Genomic DNA, 12,505 nt, shown 5'->3' on the forward strand with positions numbered 1-12,505 from the left:
TAAAAAATTAGTAGTTCATTTATATCAATATGCCATTTATACAAAAACAATGTATATGATATAATGTGAATATATCCGACTTTATTATTATAATCACCAAATAATAGATAGCAAAATATCCTAAATTTTATATCATATTTTTTTCAGTCACGTCCTAATTAGAAATTTACACAACCAAACTTAACCTTAGGGTCATCATTTTGGCTTATACAATCACTCGACCTAATCACGAGCCTAACAGTCACGAGTCTACCAAGGCCATTCAGGGCCAGAATGGGCTGAAGACCCCTTTTAGATGGGCTTGGACTAAACATTTTACCTATCAAACATGGACTGAAAAGTTATATTGAATTTATATGTGATGAGAGGATCTGGGCTTTAAGTTAGACTCGGCCTCAACTCCCCGTCCTAAACGGAGCCTCCCTAGTGATCATTTCCAGTGAAGATTGGGGCCACACTTCTGGTCGATCAGGGGGAAAAACGTTTGGCATATTTTGTCATTTCCTTCTAATGCCAACCGGCCGTACACCTGCACAAGTTCAATACACTGATCACCAAGTTGTAGTTCCTACTGCAGCTATGCATAGAGGCTACTTTTGAGGTGATTGATTTCAAGGTTGGTCGAATTCTCAGCCCATGAAACTAGCCCAGTCCACCTTTTTAGATGGGTCCAATTATCGGGTTATCCCACAAACCGGCGATATTATATTTTAATGGTTTTTGCTATAAAAATATATATGATCATTACGGTTCCTTCCTTGGAATCTAGAACTAATCAAAATCGGTTAGTCTAGTTCTCCGGTTGAACCAGATGCACACCCTTATGCCTATCACAAGTAGGACGTAGGCTATTTCATTTCCTTGCACCTTCTTTTAAAACTTCATACCATTCACCCTATTGAGCCTTGTCGGCTCGCAATAATCAAATTCTACCATCACGACTACCAATTAGACTAATCTAAGTCCCCAATTGCTAGGGACAGCGCACGATATTTCACCATGTTTTAAAGTGCCAAAGGATGTCCTAATTCTCTCCGGGCCGTACCGAGAGAGAAACAGCGAAGCACTGGTGAGGGAAAGAAAAGAGCGGGAACCCAAAAAGACCTAACCAACGGATTAGGCCCACCACATAACACCTTAGGCAAGGCGAATAAAAGCATTAAAATCACGAGCAAATCGGAACACAATCCAAAGGAGCAGCTAACGATATTACATTCAACCTGCGATATTACACCCGGATCCGAGGAAAGAACGAATTCAAACACGATCGGTGCTAATGCCTTAGCCGATGCGTTTGCCTCTGTCACGACTCGCGGGCTGATAAACTGCTCTTTCGTAATCCATAGCGAAAAACCCACCAAGATATAAGAGCTTGGGAGAGAAGAAAAGAGACGTGGCCGAACCGAACCGGCCTCCTGATAACAAATTTGCCGATACACTAATGCCAAAGGGTCCTCAGTTGCCCAAAACCACAAACGCCTAATACAGAGCTACTAGCATTCTTTCACGAAAACAAACGTCCTCCGCCGTCAGTCGTCGTGGCCATTAATGGACGGCGCCGGGATCGCTCCTCCCCGGAGACGCAGGCTAGAGCAATGGACTTCGGGATGTGGGAATGGAGGCCGCTGGGAAAGGGGATTCCCAGGGCTCAGAGGGAGTGGCAACAATGGCAGTTCCTCAGCTTTAAAAGGGAAATGAAAGGCCAAAAGAGAGAGAGAAGGGTATCTTCCGAAGCATATGCTTGAAGCATTATTAATCCGACTGGATTGCTGACCCATCTCTGTCCTCCAATCGCCTTTCCGTTTTGTATAATTTTCCTTTTGTGAACTCGTGATTAGGATTGACGGTGAAAAGGTGGGCTCTCTCTGGAAAGTTGTGGCAGCCTCCTTGCCACCAGGCCCACCACCCGCATTTCGGGTTGATTGCCTCGTTTTAGGATCCTATTTGAGCCCATTATCGTGTTTATGCTCTTTTTTTTCAAAGTGTGCATCATTTTTATGTCTACTTTAATCCGACACCGGGAGAGGTAACGACCTTTGGGGGTGGCAAGGGTCGAGTCGCAAGCCGTTGATAGTTCTCGGCGGAAAAGATTCAACGAAAAAAATTCATCAAAAAATAGTTTTTTTTGTCACGTGTATGAATTGGGACGGATCACTTTTCTTCGTAGATTATATAGTGTATGTGAAATTCACAAATTAAGCCGAATTTTTCTTCTGCAAATATGTAAATCTTCTTAATAAAAAGCACGGTCAAGCATATATTTTACACGCTTTTTTTAACGCACGTTGTCCATCACAAAAGACCTGGTTTTACTTACATGCCTATCAAACTTTTTTTGTATGCGTGTGGAGTAGAAGAATGGACGAATGTGAGACTTGAGCAAGCAATTATTTAGTTATTTGAAAAAGGGCATTTTTTTTTTAACTCAGATAAAATAAAAAAAGCCCCATCGAAATTTGTAATGTATTCATAATCCGAAAGTTATGAAATGTTATATACAAATCTACATATTAACATTTTATTATCGTAAAAAAGTCCAATTGTGTCGGCCATGAAAATTAAATTGAAGAGTCCCAAAATCCATTCCAAATACCAAACCAAATGGGGCGTAATTGAACAATGTCTTGTCTGCTATGTTGTGCTACAATACTATGCTGCTGTAGTTTTGACAAACCATTTGCTCCAAGTGATTTTATTTTTTTCATCATTTGATAAGTCGATTCCATAACGGTCATCTTCATTTTGTATTACCGCTATGGTGCAATTGGCTGGAACTACTGTTGGAGCCTTTGATTGTTATTTATATTTGGTGATCCTATATTTTCAAACCTACATATTCTCTTTAAAGTGCCGTTTATTTGACATGTAGTGTTTCTACGCTTCGTACTTTTTCGTGACAACCACCCATTTTGATAATTGTCTCAATGAGAAACGGTATATAAAATGAATGGTCATTCATTTCTAACTAGGTAATCATAAGGTCTAATACAAACTCTCTCGATTTTGGAATACACCATCAGTACGCGAGGATATTGGGTTGGTAGTATGTACCCGATATTTCGCTGAATGTTTGGGACTTTTCGACGAACGTGAATACAAACAATGGCTAGAGGTTTGTCTATAATCGATGCTATTTTTCCGCATTTGATTTTTATGTTTTACATTGATTTCTAATAGGATTTGTTCCATGACTGCAACATCATCATCTTGTGATTTTGTGACCGTCAGCTGTGTAGTCATATGTGTGTGTATATATATAATGAATTTGAGAAAAGCAGGCAATAATAGGCCAATTAGCATGCTTTTTGCATAGAAAATACACCGATCGTGGTTTTGAATAGAAGATCACTTTGCACTTGAGCCCTGCATAATCCAATCATTTCACATGGAGCATGGAATTTTTTATTCACCGTGTTATTTTATTTCTCCAAAATAAAGAAATGGCAAAGCTACTCGCCTCTCTTTATAATTGGATCGAAGGGTGTAACGTCGCCCTAGTGTTGGGCTCTGCCATCATGCTTCTTGCCTGCTCGAGGGAGTCAACTGGTGCATTGATTAAGGAGAAACAAAACGAGAAGAGAATCGATGGAAGGAGGCCGGATGCAATGTTCGAGCATTCCAGGAGTCCTAGCAGATGAAAAAATTAACCAACAGATGCATGAAAAGTTGGTACGATACAATCTATAATAAATCAATTGAGAAGTTAAGCGCATAATTTGGATGCGGTGTATTCTATATTTGAATTATAACATCTCGTGAACATCGGTTAGGCCATGCTCATGCCTTTATCAGTCAAATTTGACCCAAAATGTATATAAATGGTGCGATTTACCTGCACTTATGATAATTAATTGATTCATTGGTTTGAATACTCCATGCTATAAAAGGGAAAACAAATGAATAGTAGATGCTAAACACTATTTGCTTACCAAAAAGTCTTAATATTATTTCATGATGATCAATTTAGTCATAAACCTTTTAATTGTGTCAATTTGATCATAATTTTTTTGACAATTTGTAAATCTAGTCAATATGGCAAGTTTTGGTTGGGGATTGCTGATATAAATATTAATCATTTTATGGGGTGTGATTGGTGTTGATGTATACAATTTTTTTTTTTTTTTAAATTTCCCCTCACCCCCATTAAGAGCCAATGGGCCCTTGCTGGTTGTTGGTCAAGGCCCAATGCCCTTGACCATTGAGCGAAGTTGCAAACCTTATGAAATTTGGGCAAGGATCGTGACGCCCTCATCTGTGGTCGGCAAGGCCGGTGGACAATGCTTTTCCCTTTAGCTAGTGGAGGGAAATAGGAAAAAAAGAACAAAAAAAAAAGAAAATGAAAAAATCAATAAAAAATATCGTATAATATAAAATATTATAAAAATTATCAACGTCGGTGTTGTTCATATCACATAGTACGATTGGCGTTTACGTTGGTAATTTTCATGTAAAATTGACTAGAAAAACTAAATCGATAAATCATCTAATTGTTTAGGAGTAAATTGGTATAATCAAAAAATTTAAAATTGAATTGACCAATCTAGAATATGATCGAAACTTTTTAGACAATTTTTCTCAGTTCGTTGTAGTAATTGTCCACCTATTGGCTCTCGCTTGGTTTCTCTTTCTCTAGATTAATCTGTGTGTATCCGATAACCAATGTGCAAAATGCAATTTAAGCTGGATCAGGACCAACACTTGGATTTTTTTTAGGTGCACATAAACTCATTATATACTCGTTGAATTTTATGGACTTGACACGTGTTCCGGTTGATCCAATAATTGAGGCTAGCTAGTCCCACTGGGCCCACGTACTAATTTTTAGAGATAATGGCACAGCTAATCATCGAATTTTTTTTCAATTTGCGCAATCTCGTCTTTATGCCTTTTTTGTTAAGGTGGTGCCCATACTATGTTTTTTTTTTTTTTTTTTTTCTAGTTGTTGATTCAATGAAAAAAGGTATGAGATAGCCATTCTATTGTGGTGTGGTGCCAACATGGCATCCTACGGACGTTTTAATTTTTTTTTTTAAACATACAAAACAAAAATAAATGTGTTTAAAACAAAAAAGAAGTTTGAAATCTATAAAAAGAGAGAGACCACCAACCCCAGCAAGCACCGGTGCCACTTATTGGGGCCAGTAGCCACAATCTAGTTGTTGTTGTCGACAACCCAGGCGAAGGTCGACCAAAGATTGCTCGACCTCGCTTCAAATGGCCTTGATGGCCATCACTTCTCTCTCGACTTCGTCCTTGTTTGCTCACGTGATTCGATTGAAGGCAGTAATGGCCTCATTGTGGTTGGCTGGAGACTAGTAGGTACTCAACCATCCTCATCGATGCTCGGGCAAAGTTGCTGTAGTTTCATGCTTAGAGGTTTTTTTTTTTTTGGTTGCTGGAAGAACCGCTTTGGCCGACAGCCGCCACGTAGACCTCCGGGTGTCGCTAGCGGGAAAACCACCATCCCGACGCCACGCTTAACTCACCACACAGCGCTTCAGCCTCTCTGCTTCATGCTTAAAGTTTTTATTTCTCGTTTTTCTCTAAAAAGGTCTAATAATTTAACTCGGCCAGTATCTGACATGATGCTCAAACAGGTGGGTTGAGGCAAATTTGATTAAACTCGATAAACGTATTTACATGCAATGCAAATCTAGTAACTCATACCTAATTGGATTCAATTCATATTACTAAAATATTTTCATATTCAAACCTATTTTGCGAAAACTCATACCAAAACTGAAGTGATGATGTAGACTGAGATTGGGTGAGAGAGAATGGGAAAAGAGTAAAGTGGGTTGAGTTTAAATAAGTTGTAAACTTGTTTACTAAATATAATAGACCCACATAATAGTTTAGTTCGTTATATATTAGTTAAGAAATGAGTATATGATTCATTTTGACAGGTTTAGCGCTTATATTGCGATCTGCGCCCATTCTCCTTTGCATTTGTACTAGAAGGCTAACTCAAAAGGGGATACAAAAAAAACTCAGGAAGAAAATGCAGGGACGAGATTGAATAAAAATTGAAGGTTGCCACCGAACTAACGGCGCCGTTACGTCCCTAGTCGACGACCGGTATCGACGAGGAGACAGCGTCATGGTCCGAGAAGCACGTGCGGTCTGGTCCGGTCGAAGTTGACCTGGCTCCCGCTCTCCTACCGAGGAAACGGTAAAACGACACGGCTGTCACGGAGAGAGACAGACTCACAGGCCCTTGACCTAAAGGAAAAGAAAAAGAGCGAAAAAGCCCAGGCCCACATGCCAGGCGGTCGCAGGCATGCGCTCCGTGACCATTTCAAATTTCGGTATTCGGCTCTCGTCCAAAGCTTTAAACAAAAGACTATTTCAATGCACAACCCGGCTTGGATCATGCAGTCGGTCCACCAAATGCGTGCCGCTGTCCATAAAAAATACAATCGATCCCGATCATTTCCGGATTGCTTCATCCGCCACGCCAAAAGAGGAGTAAAAAACAAAAAATCTAATCTGAAATTCTCGAGTGTCCAATTAATTTACATAAGTGGCGGAGATTTTGTCCACGTTGAGAAAAGGGCTGAGGTGATTTGACCTAACATGTTGGATTGCGAAAGAGTGACGTTGAGTTGATTCTTTTTTTTTTTTGGAAAAAAAATTAGGTGACTGAATTGCACAATATGGCTTCGATATGATAAATACCATAAGAAAAAATTGTTGCTATTTTAATTTTTATACTCCTAATGAGCATCTGCTTCGGTGGCACATGGTGTCAACTTAGTTGATAATAATTTATAGCACAAAAAAAGAAAAGAAAAAAAGCTTAGCTGATAATTGGGGTGGGGGAGAGAGAAGAACCGGATTGGTGGGGGTGGCCCGAGTTGCTAGGGTGCGCAGGTGGGTGACCTGCGCACCCTCGAGTTAGGCAGGACGAGAAATTGTTTCTTTTTGTTTCTTTCTATTTCCCCAGATAGAAGGGAAAATCGATTATATAATAAGGAGGAGTAGGCAGGAAAAAAAGAAAAAGAAAAGAAGAAGAAAAAAAGAGGAGAAAGAAAAAAGGAAGCGAACGCACGGGGTGCGCAGTTTAGCCAACCCACCATTGTCGGAGCACCTTCGCTTGCGCCTGGCGGGTGGTGAACCGATCAAGGTTGTTCCCCTATTTCGGTCCCCCCCACCCTTCCTCTCTCTCTCTCTCTCTCTAAATCTGCATGGACCTCCATTTCTGACACTCGGAGACCTTCGCTCTCTCCCTCTCTCTCTCTCTCTCTCTCCGTGGAATCTCTCTTCGTCTCTGATCTGGTCTCTCTCTCTCTCTCTCTATCTTCTGCGATTTGATTTTGTTTTGTGCCGATTCGCCTGTGACCTCGTCTTGACGCGGCGGTGGCCGGATTCTCTCAGCGCGCAGGTTGCCTGGGAATTGGAATGGCGGCTCCACCGGCGAGGGCACGAGCCGATTACGATTACCTCATCAAGCTCCTCTTGATTGGCGATAGCGGTAACTCTCTCTCTCTCTATAGGGCCAAAAGTCTGGAGGATGCGCAGCCTTAGATCTCCGATTCTGCGCTGCCTGATTTTGATTCTTCGATGCGGAGATGTTTCGCGCGGCTTGATCCCGTGAAGGCCGGTCTTAGCTCGGTCCGTCTTTACTTTTTTTTTTTTTTTTTTTGATTTTTTGATTTTTTGATTCTTCTTTTGGGTTTTGGGTGAGGTGAATAGGAAAGAGGGTCGTGCAACTCCGTGCTTTGGTATGGATCTGTTGATATTTGGGGATTCGACGTGAGGAAGTGCCGACATTAATGAAATTGCTGATGAAGCATTTGTTTTCTGAATGACATTAAATGAATTTGGCCCTAGTCTAGACGCGGATGATCATCATTAGTTCCCATTGTTCGGTGGGATACGTCACGCTTCTAGTTGTACAGTAGAGGGAGTCGAGGCATTTGTCTTCTGCCGTTGTGCTTGTTTTACTGGCTGCATCATTGGATTCCGGACATTGCGAGCACTGAAAAAATTATGGTTGCGACACAGTGGGAAGGCGGTATTATTCGATATTTGCCATTTAAGAGGGACTTCCTTCGCCTCAGGCAGTTGGAAGCTGGCGTTCATGGTGTTGGGAGGATGGGAGTGGGGTTTGGGGGTTGTGAGGGAATTTCGGCAGTTGGGCTGAAGTTGCTATGAAGTTTACAGCTGGTATAATGAATATGGCGTGTTGTCATTGCTATAGTGAGTTGTCGATTGGAACGAGTTGTGATTCTAGCAAGATTTACAATGACTGTGAATTTGGAGCTTACTGTTGCTATCTTTATCCTTGGTGCTTCGATTGCTCTGTGGTTAGAAATTGTATGAGTGCAACCTCATCTTTGAGATCTGTAACCATTCTGCTAACGTGGGATCCTGATTATGATTTTATGCTCCAAATGCGTGACATTCTCACATGTTGGTATATACCTTGGCCAGGTGTGGGAAAGAGTTGTCTCCTATTGCGATTCTCAGATGGTTCGTTCACAACAAGTTTTATCACCACAATTGGGTGTGTATTCTTTGAACTTTGTTTCTTTCTCCCATGAGGTTTTCACTGATCTTCACATGCCATTTGTACCTAATGCAGCATAGATTTTAAGATAAGAACTATAGACCTTGATGGAAAAAGAATCAAGCTTCAAATATGGGATACTGCTGGTCAGGAGCGATTCCGTACAATCACCACTGGTAAGGTTTTGCAAATATTGGCAAGTGGACTCCACTATAGAAGATCAAGATAGCTTTAAAAGCTGGCCAAGGCCAAAACACTCTTTGTGTCAAATACTGGAATCCTTGCAATCATACAGACTACGATAACAAGTTTGATTCTTCTGAAAATGTAGACATAATTTTGGTTAGCTGTATCTTCTAGATAAATTATGCAAAGAAAAAAAGATACTTCCAATGCAAAGTTGGCCTTATTGTATAGTAGATCTTGTTGGAAAGAATGTCCAGGTGAAGTGTGGACATTTTTAACCTCTTTTCTTGGAAAGTTAATATATCTCTGGGAGAGATCCTCTTACCGTTAAAACATATAGAGCACAATTCCAGCTTTAGTGCAGCTATATGGTAATCACAGAAAAATTGACCTTGTTGGCTGCCAGCTCAGTCTGTAATTTGATTATGGGAGGTATTGCTCCCAGGTCTACATGTTGCATGGTTTGAGCTTTTGCGGCTCTCTTTGAGCATAGGGGCCGGGTTTTTCTGGCTGAGCTCTTGCTATTCCATAAAACAACAATCAAGGCATGGTTCATTGATGTCTTGATCAAGATTTTCACTTCCAGTGGTTGCCTTTGCACTGGCCTTTGAGATGTAATTTGATTTAGTCACCTAGTGGTAAATGTGTTCTAGTCTATAATTAGTGGTTGGGTATTAGGACATTGGACACATGGCACTATAGTCCTGTGTTTGCTCTTTGCAGAATGTTTCCTTATCAGGAAGCAATGAGGTTCAATTCCTTATAAATTGGTTTGATATAAGCTGCGTCACTGGCATTAAGTTGTGGACGTGGTGTGCTAGATCCTTGTATGCACTAGTTCTGCAGTTATTTGATTTATTACTCATATTTTTAGCCTCGCTATTGATTGCTTCTTCACTAATTAAGTTTCTCTTTTTTTATTATGTTACCAATATTTGAAGTTTGCACTCATATATGCTACATTTGTTTCCTCTACCTTCAGCTTACTATCGAGGAGCCATGGGTATTTTGCTGGTTTACGATGTGACTGATGAATCATCTTTCAACAGTAACTTTCTTTACCTCCCTCTTAGTAACGAACTTTGCATGTAGGTGTTAAGTCTGTTTGTCTTTCTTTCTGTGTTTACTGCTTTGATTGGATGCGAATTAAGTTGGTGCCTGCAGCTTTAAACTTTCTGTAGCGTTTGAAATTTTTTTGGGAACTTGCATCCCATAATAGACACGGCATTATGTCATTTTTCAGACATAAGGAACTGGATTCGCAATATTGAACAGCATGCATCTGACAATGTTAATAAGATACTGGTTGGGAACAAAGCTGACATGGACGAAAGCAAAAGGGTATGTTGCATCTTACGCTTATCATCTCTCAAAATCTCTTTGTTAATGACACATAGATAAGAGTGCTTTTGCCGCAAGTTCAAGAGAAAACACAACTGCCTTTGCGCTGGCGATGCTTCTCTGATAAATCTATCATCTATGTTTAGCTATCATGCTTGATAACAAGCTCTCTGATATTTCTTCAGAAAAAGGAAAGGAATAGGAAAAGAAGGATAGGAATTTTTTAAATCCACCCACTTGCTCATCATCTTCGTGATATTTCTGTTCATGTTTAGGCTGTGCCTACCGCCAAGGGCCAAGCACTTGCTGATGAGTATGGAATTAAGTTCTTCGAGACCGTAAGTAGCAGCTTGCCGATGGCTTGATCTAATTGGAAGTCCCATTTGTACACTGAAACATATTTTCCTGCAGAGTGCTAAAACAAATCTTAATGTGGAACAAGTGTTCTTTTCAATAGCGAGGGATATAAAGCAGAGGCTCTCAGACACAGATTCTAAGGCTGAGGTATCTTCATTCACCACTCTACTCAGGAAACTTATTCCAAACTAAATCCGGCATCTATGTTTTTTAATTCCTTCCTCTGGTTCTGTAATTACAGCATCCTTCAACTATTAAAATTAACCAACCGGACCAAGCATCTGGAGCTGGTCAGGCTGCATCGAGATCTGCTTGCTGTGGCTCGTAAGATGCAAGATGTGGGAGCTTGTGATGGCCTCGACGCTGGCTTGAAAAGCGAGAAAAGGGCAAGGGGAGAAACTAATTGTGATGACGATCACAGTGTTTGTAATTTCCTAATTGTGATTCTTTCCAGATGGATTTATAGTGTGTGGAAAGTAGGTTCTCGAATTCTAAACATTTTTTACTTTGTGGCGGCAGACAGACTATATAGCCGACGTTCCCTCCTCTCTTGCTCTCTCTGCTTTGGTCCCGTCTCGGAACGAAACAGGGTTTTTTGTGCGTGTCAAATATGAAATATGAGGCTGATGCTGATACAAAATACGAGGGTTTCAGAGGGTTTTGCTCATAACCCTCCCACGTTGAACAAACGCTGATGTATAATCGACAGATGAAATTTGATGTAGTCACTTTTTTCGCTTCGGAGGGAAACGAAGTATCTAACAACAAGCCGATGGCTTGTGATTTCCCCAAATAAAAGCCAGTGAAATCGTGTTCTAGAGGAGTCTCTGTCCGACATCGTCATCGGATAAGGGATTCTTGAGAAACGAAGCCGTGAACCAGAATGAAGGAGAGTGAGTTTCTAGCGGTCGCCTGTGAACCAGAATGAAGGTGTGAGCTTTTAACCGTCGCCAGTTCCAGCTCGACAAAATGGGAGCACCACCCAAAAAGGGGTGTCAAATGCGGAAATTGAACCTTGACTTCCAATGTTCGGCGGTCCGTCCTCACGATTGACCTCTGCTGGATCCATCGCCCATGGTCGTTCAACTCTTCAAGCAATCCAGATCTCAATTCATCCACGGACTTCCCATTCGACAGAGCTGCGTCCAAGGTTTTGTCGATGGGTGTTCAAATTTCTGCTCAGGCCATGGCTTCTTCCAGAGAGCTTGCCATCAATCCAACCGAAAATGGTGAAACTGTGCAGTTGAATTCAGACTCGGCCATTAAGAGCGCTAAATCTACAACAAAGATGGTTTCATGGCTGATGAGTGCCGAAAGATTTGTTGTTACATAAGCATGTCATGTGAAGATAAATTTATCCGGGGCTTTACCTGAAACAAACGGGAACCCATGCCGTTGGCTACAATCTGATTGTGCAGGCAACATTGAAAGCAATCGAATGCCTGAAAACTCTTCCCCCCCACCTCTCAGTTCATCATGAAACGTACTCATCAGTTTCCTGCGCACGAGTTAGGACACGAGAACGGAACCGAGTTATAGATATAAGACCAAAATCAAAAGAGAGCGTACAAGGTCCACACGATGGGTGGCATCTCCAGTCCAGAATTAGACCTCGAATAGCTGCTGCTCTCCTCCAATTTCTACCAGAGCTTTCTTTGCTCAAAGCTTTTTCACGAGACAAATTCTCACACCGGTACCACCTTTTCCTCACATCCATCAATCATCACGCTCGCGTAGAGGAAAACCCGTATGCGATGGCCCTCATCTTCGTGCATCTCCTCGAGCTGGCGACATGGTCATGCTCTCGTGATGTTCTGCACTTCGTCGAAGGAAATGGTCGAAGAAGCTCAGCTTGTCCCACATCGTAAACAGCTGCGATTGTTAATCCCACTTCGTCGAAGGAAATGGTCGAAAAGCTCAGCTGCGGATTAGAAAGAGTTAATAAGCTTCGCGCACGTGGGAGAAGATCGCCGAGCTCAGTAGCGAGCTTGTGACCCGAGCGGGGGCATCAGGTGGAGGTGGTGGGACGTGGGCTCGAATCCTTTGGGCCGGGTCTGCAGAGGCTTCTTTCTGGCCCGCCCGTTCCAAGCCGAGAGCTGATTCATGTGG

General features: G+C 41.6%; 1 protein-coding gene and 1 long non-coding RNA gene across 3 annotated transcripts; one reads left to right on the forward strand and one right to left on the reverse strand.

Moving 5' to 3' along the window:
• The first annotated feature begins 7,008 nt into the window (after positions 1-7,008).
• Positions 7,009-10,942, forward strand: LOC104422510 (ras-related protein RABE1c). Of its 2 annotated transcripts, none has more exons than XM_039303800.1 (9): positions 7,009-7,126; positions 7,378-7,474; positions 8,437-8,509; positions 8,588-8,688; positions 9,681-9,746; positions 9,942-10,039; positions 10,315-10,377; positions 10,451-10,543; positions 10,638-10,942. In XM_039303800.1, exons 2-9 carry the CDS (start codon positions 7,402-7,404, stop codon positions 10,722-10,724), a joined length of 654 nt encoding a protein of 217 aa, XP_039159734.1. In that variant the 5' UTR covers positions 7,009-7,126; positions 7,378-7,401; the 3' UTR covers positions 10,725-10,942. The 2 variants fall into 2 exon arrangements, with proteins under 2 accessions (XP_039159734.1, XP_010033155.1); XM_010034853.3 differs by lacking the exon at positions 7,009-7,126 and adding an exon at positions 7,133-7,278.
• LOC120289190 lies at positions 10,921-12,243 on the reverse strand. Its single transcript, XR_005547104.1, has 3 exons — positions 12,008-12,243; positions 11,767-11,894; positions 10,921-11,673 (listed from the first exon to the last, which is right to left on the reverse strand). It is a non-coding gene; the product is annotated as an uncharacterized LOC120289190 (long non-coding RNA).
• Between the last annotated feature and the right edge of the window lie 262 nt (positions 12,244-12,505).

The sequence above is a fragment of the Eucalyptus grandis genome, chromosome 10 (genome assembly GCF_016545825.1).
Source record: "Eucalyptus grandis isolate ANBG69807.140 chromosome 10, ASM1654582v1, whole genome shotgun sequence".
Lineage (NCBI taxonomy): Eukaryota > Viridiplantae > Streptophyta > Magnoliopsida > Myrtales > Myrtaceae > Eucalyptus > Eucalyptus grandis.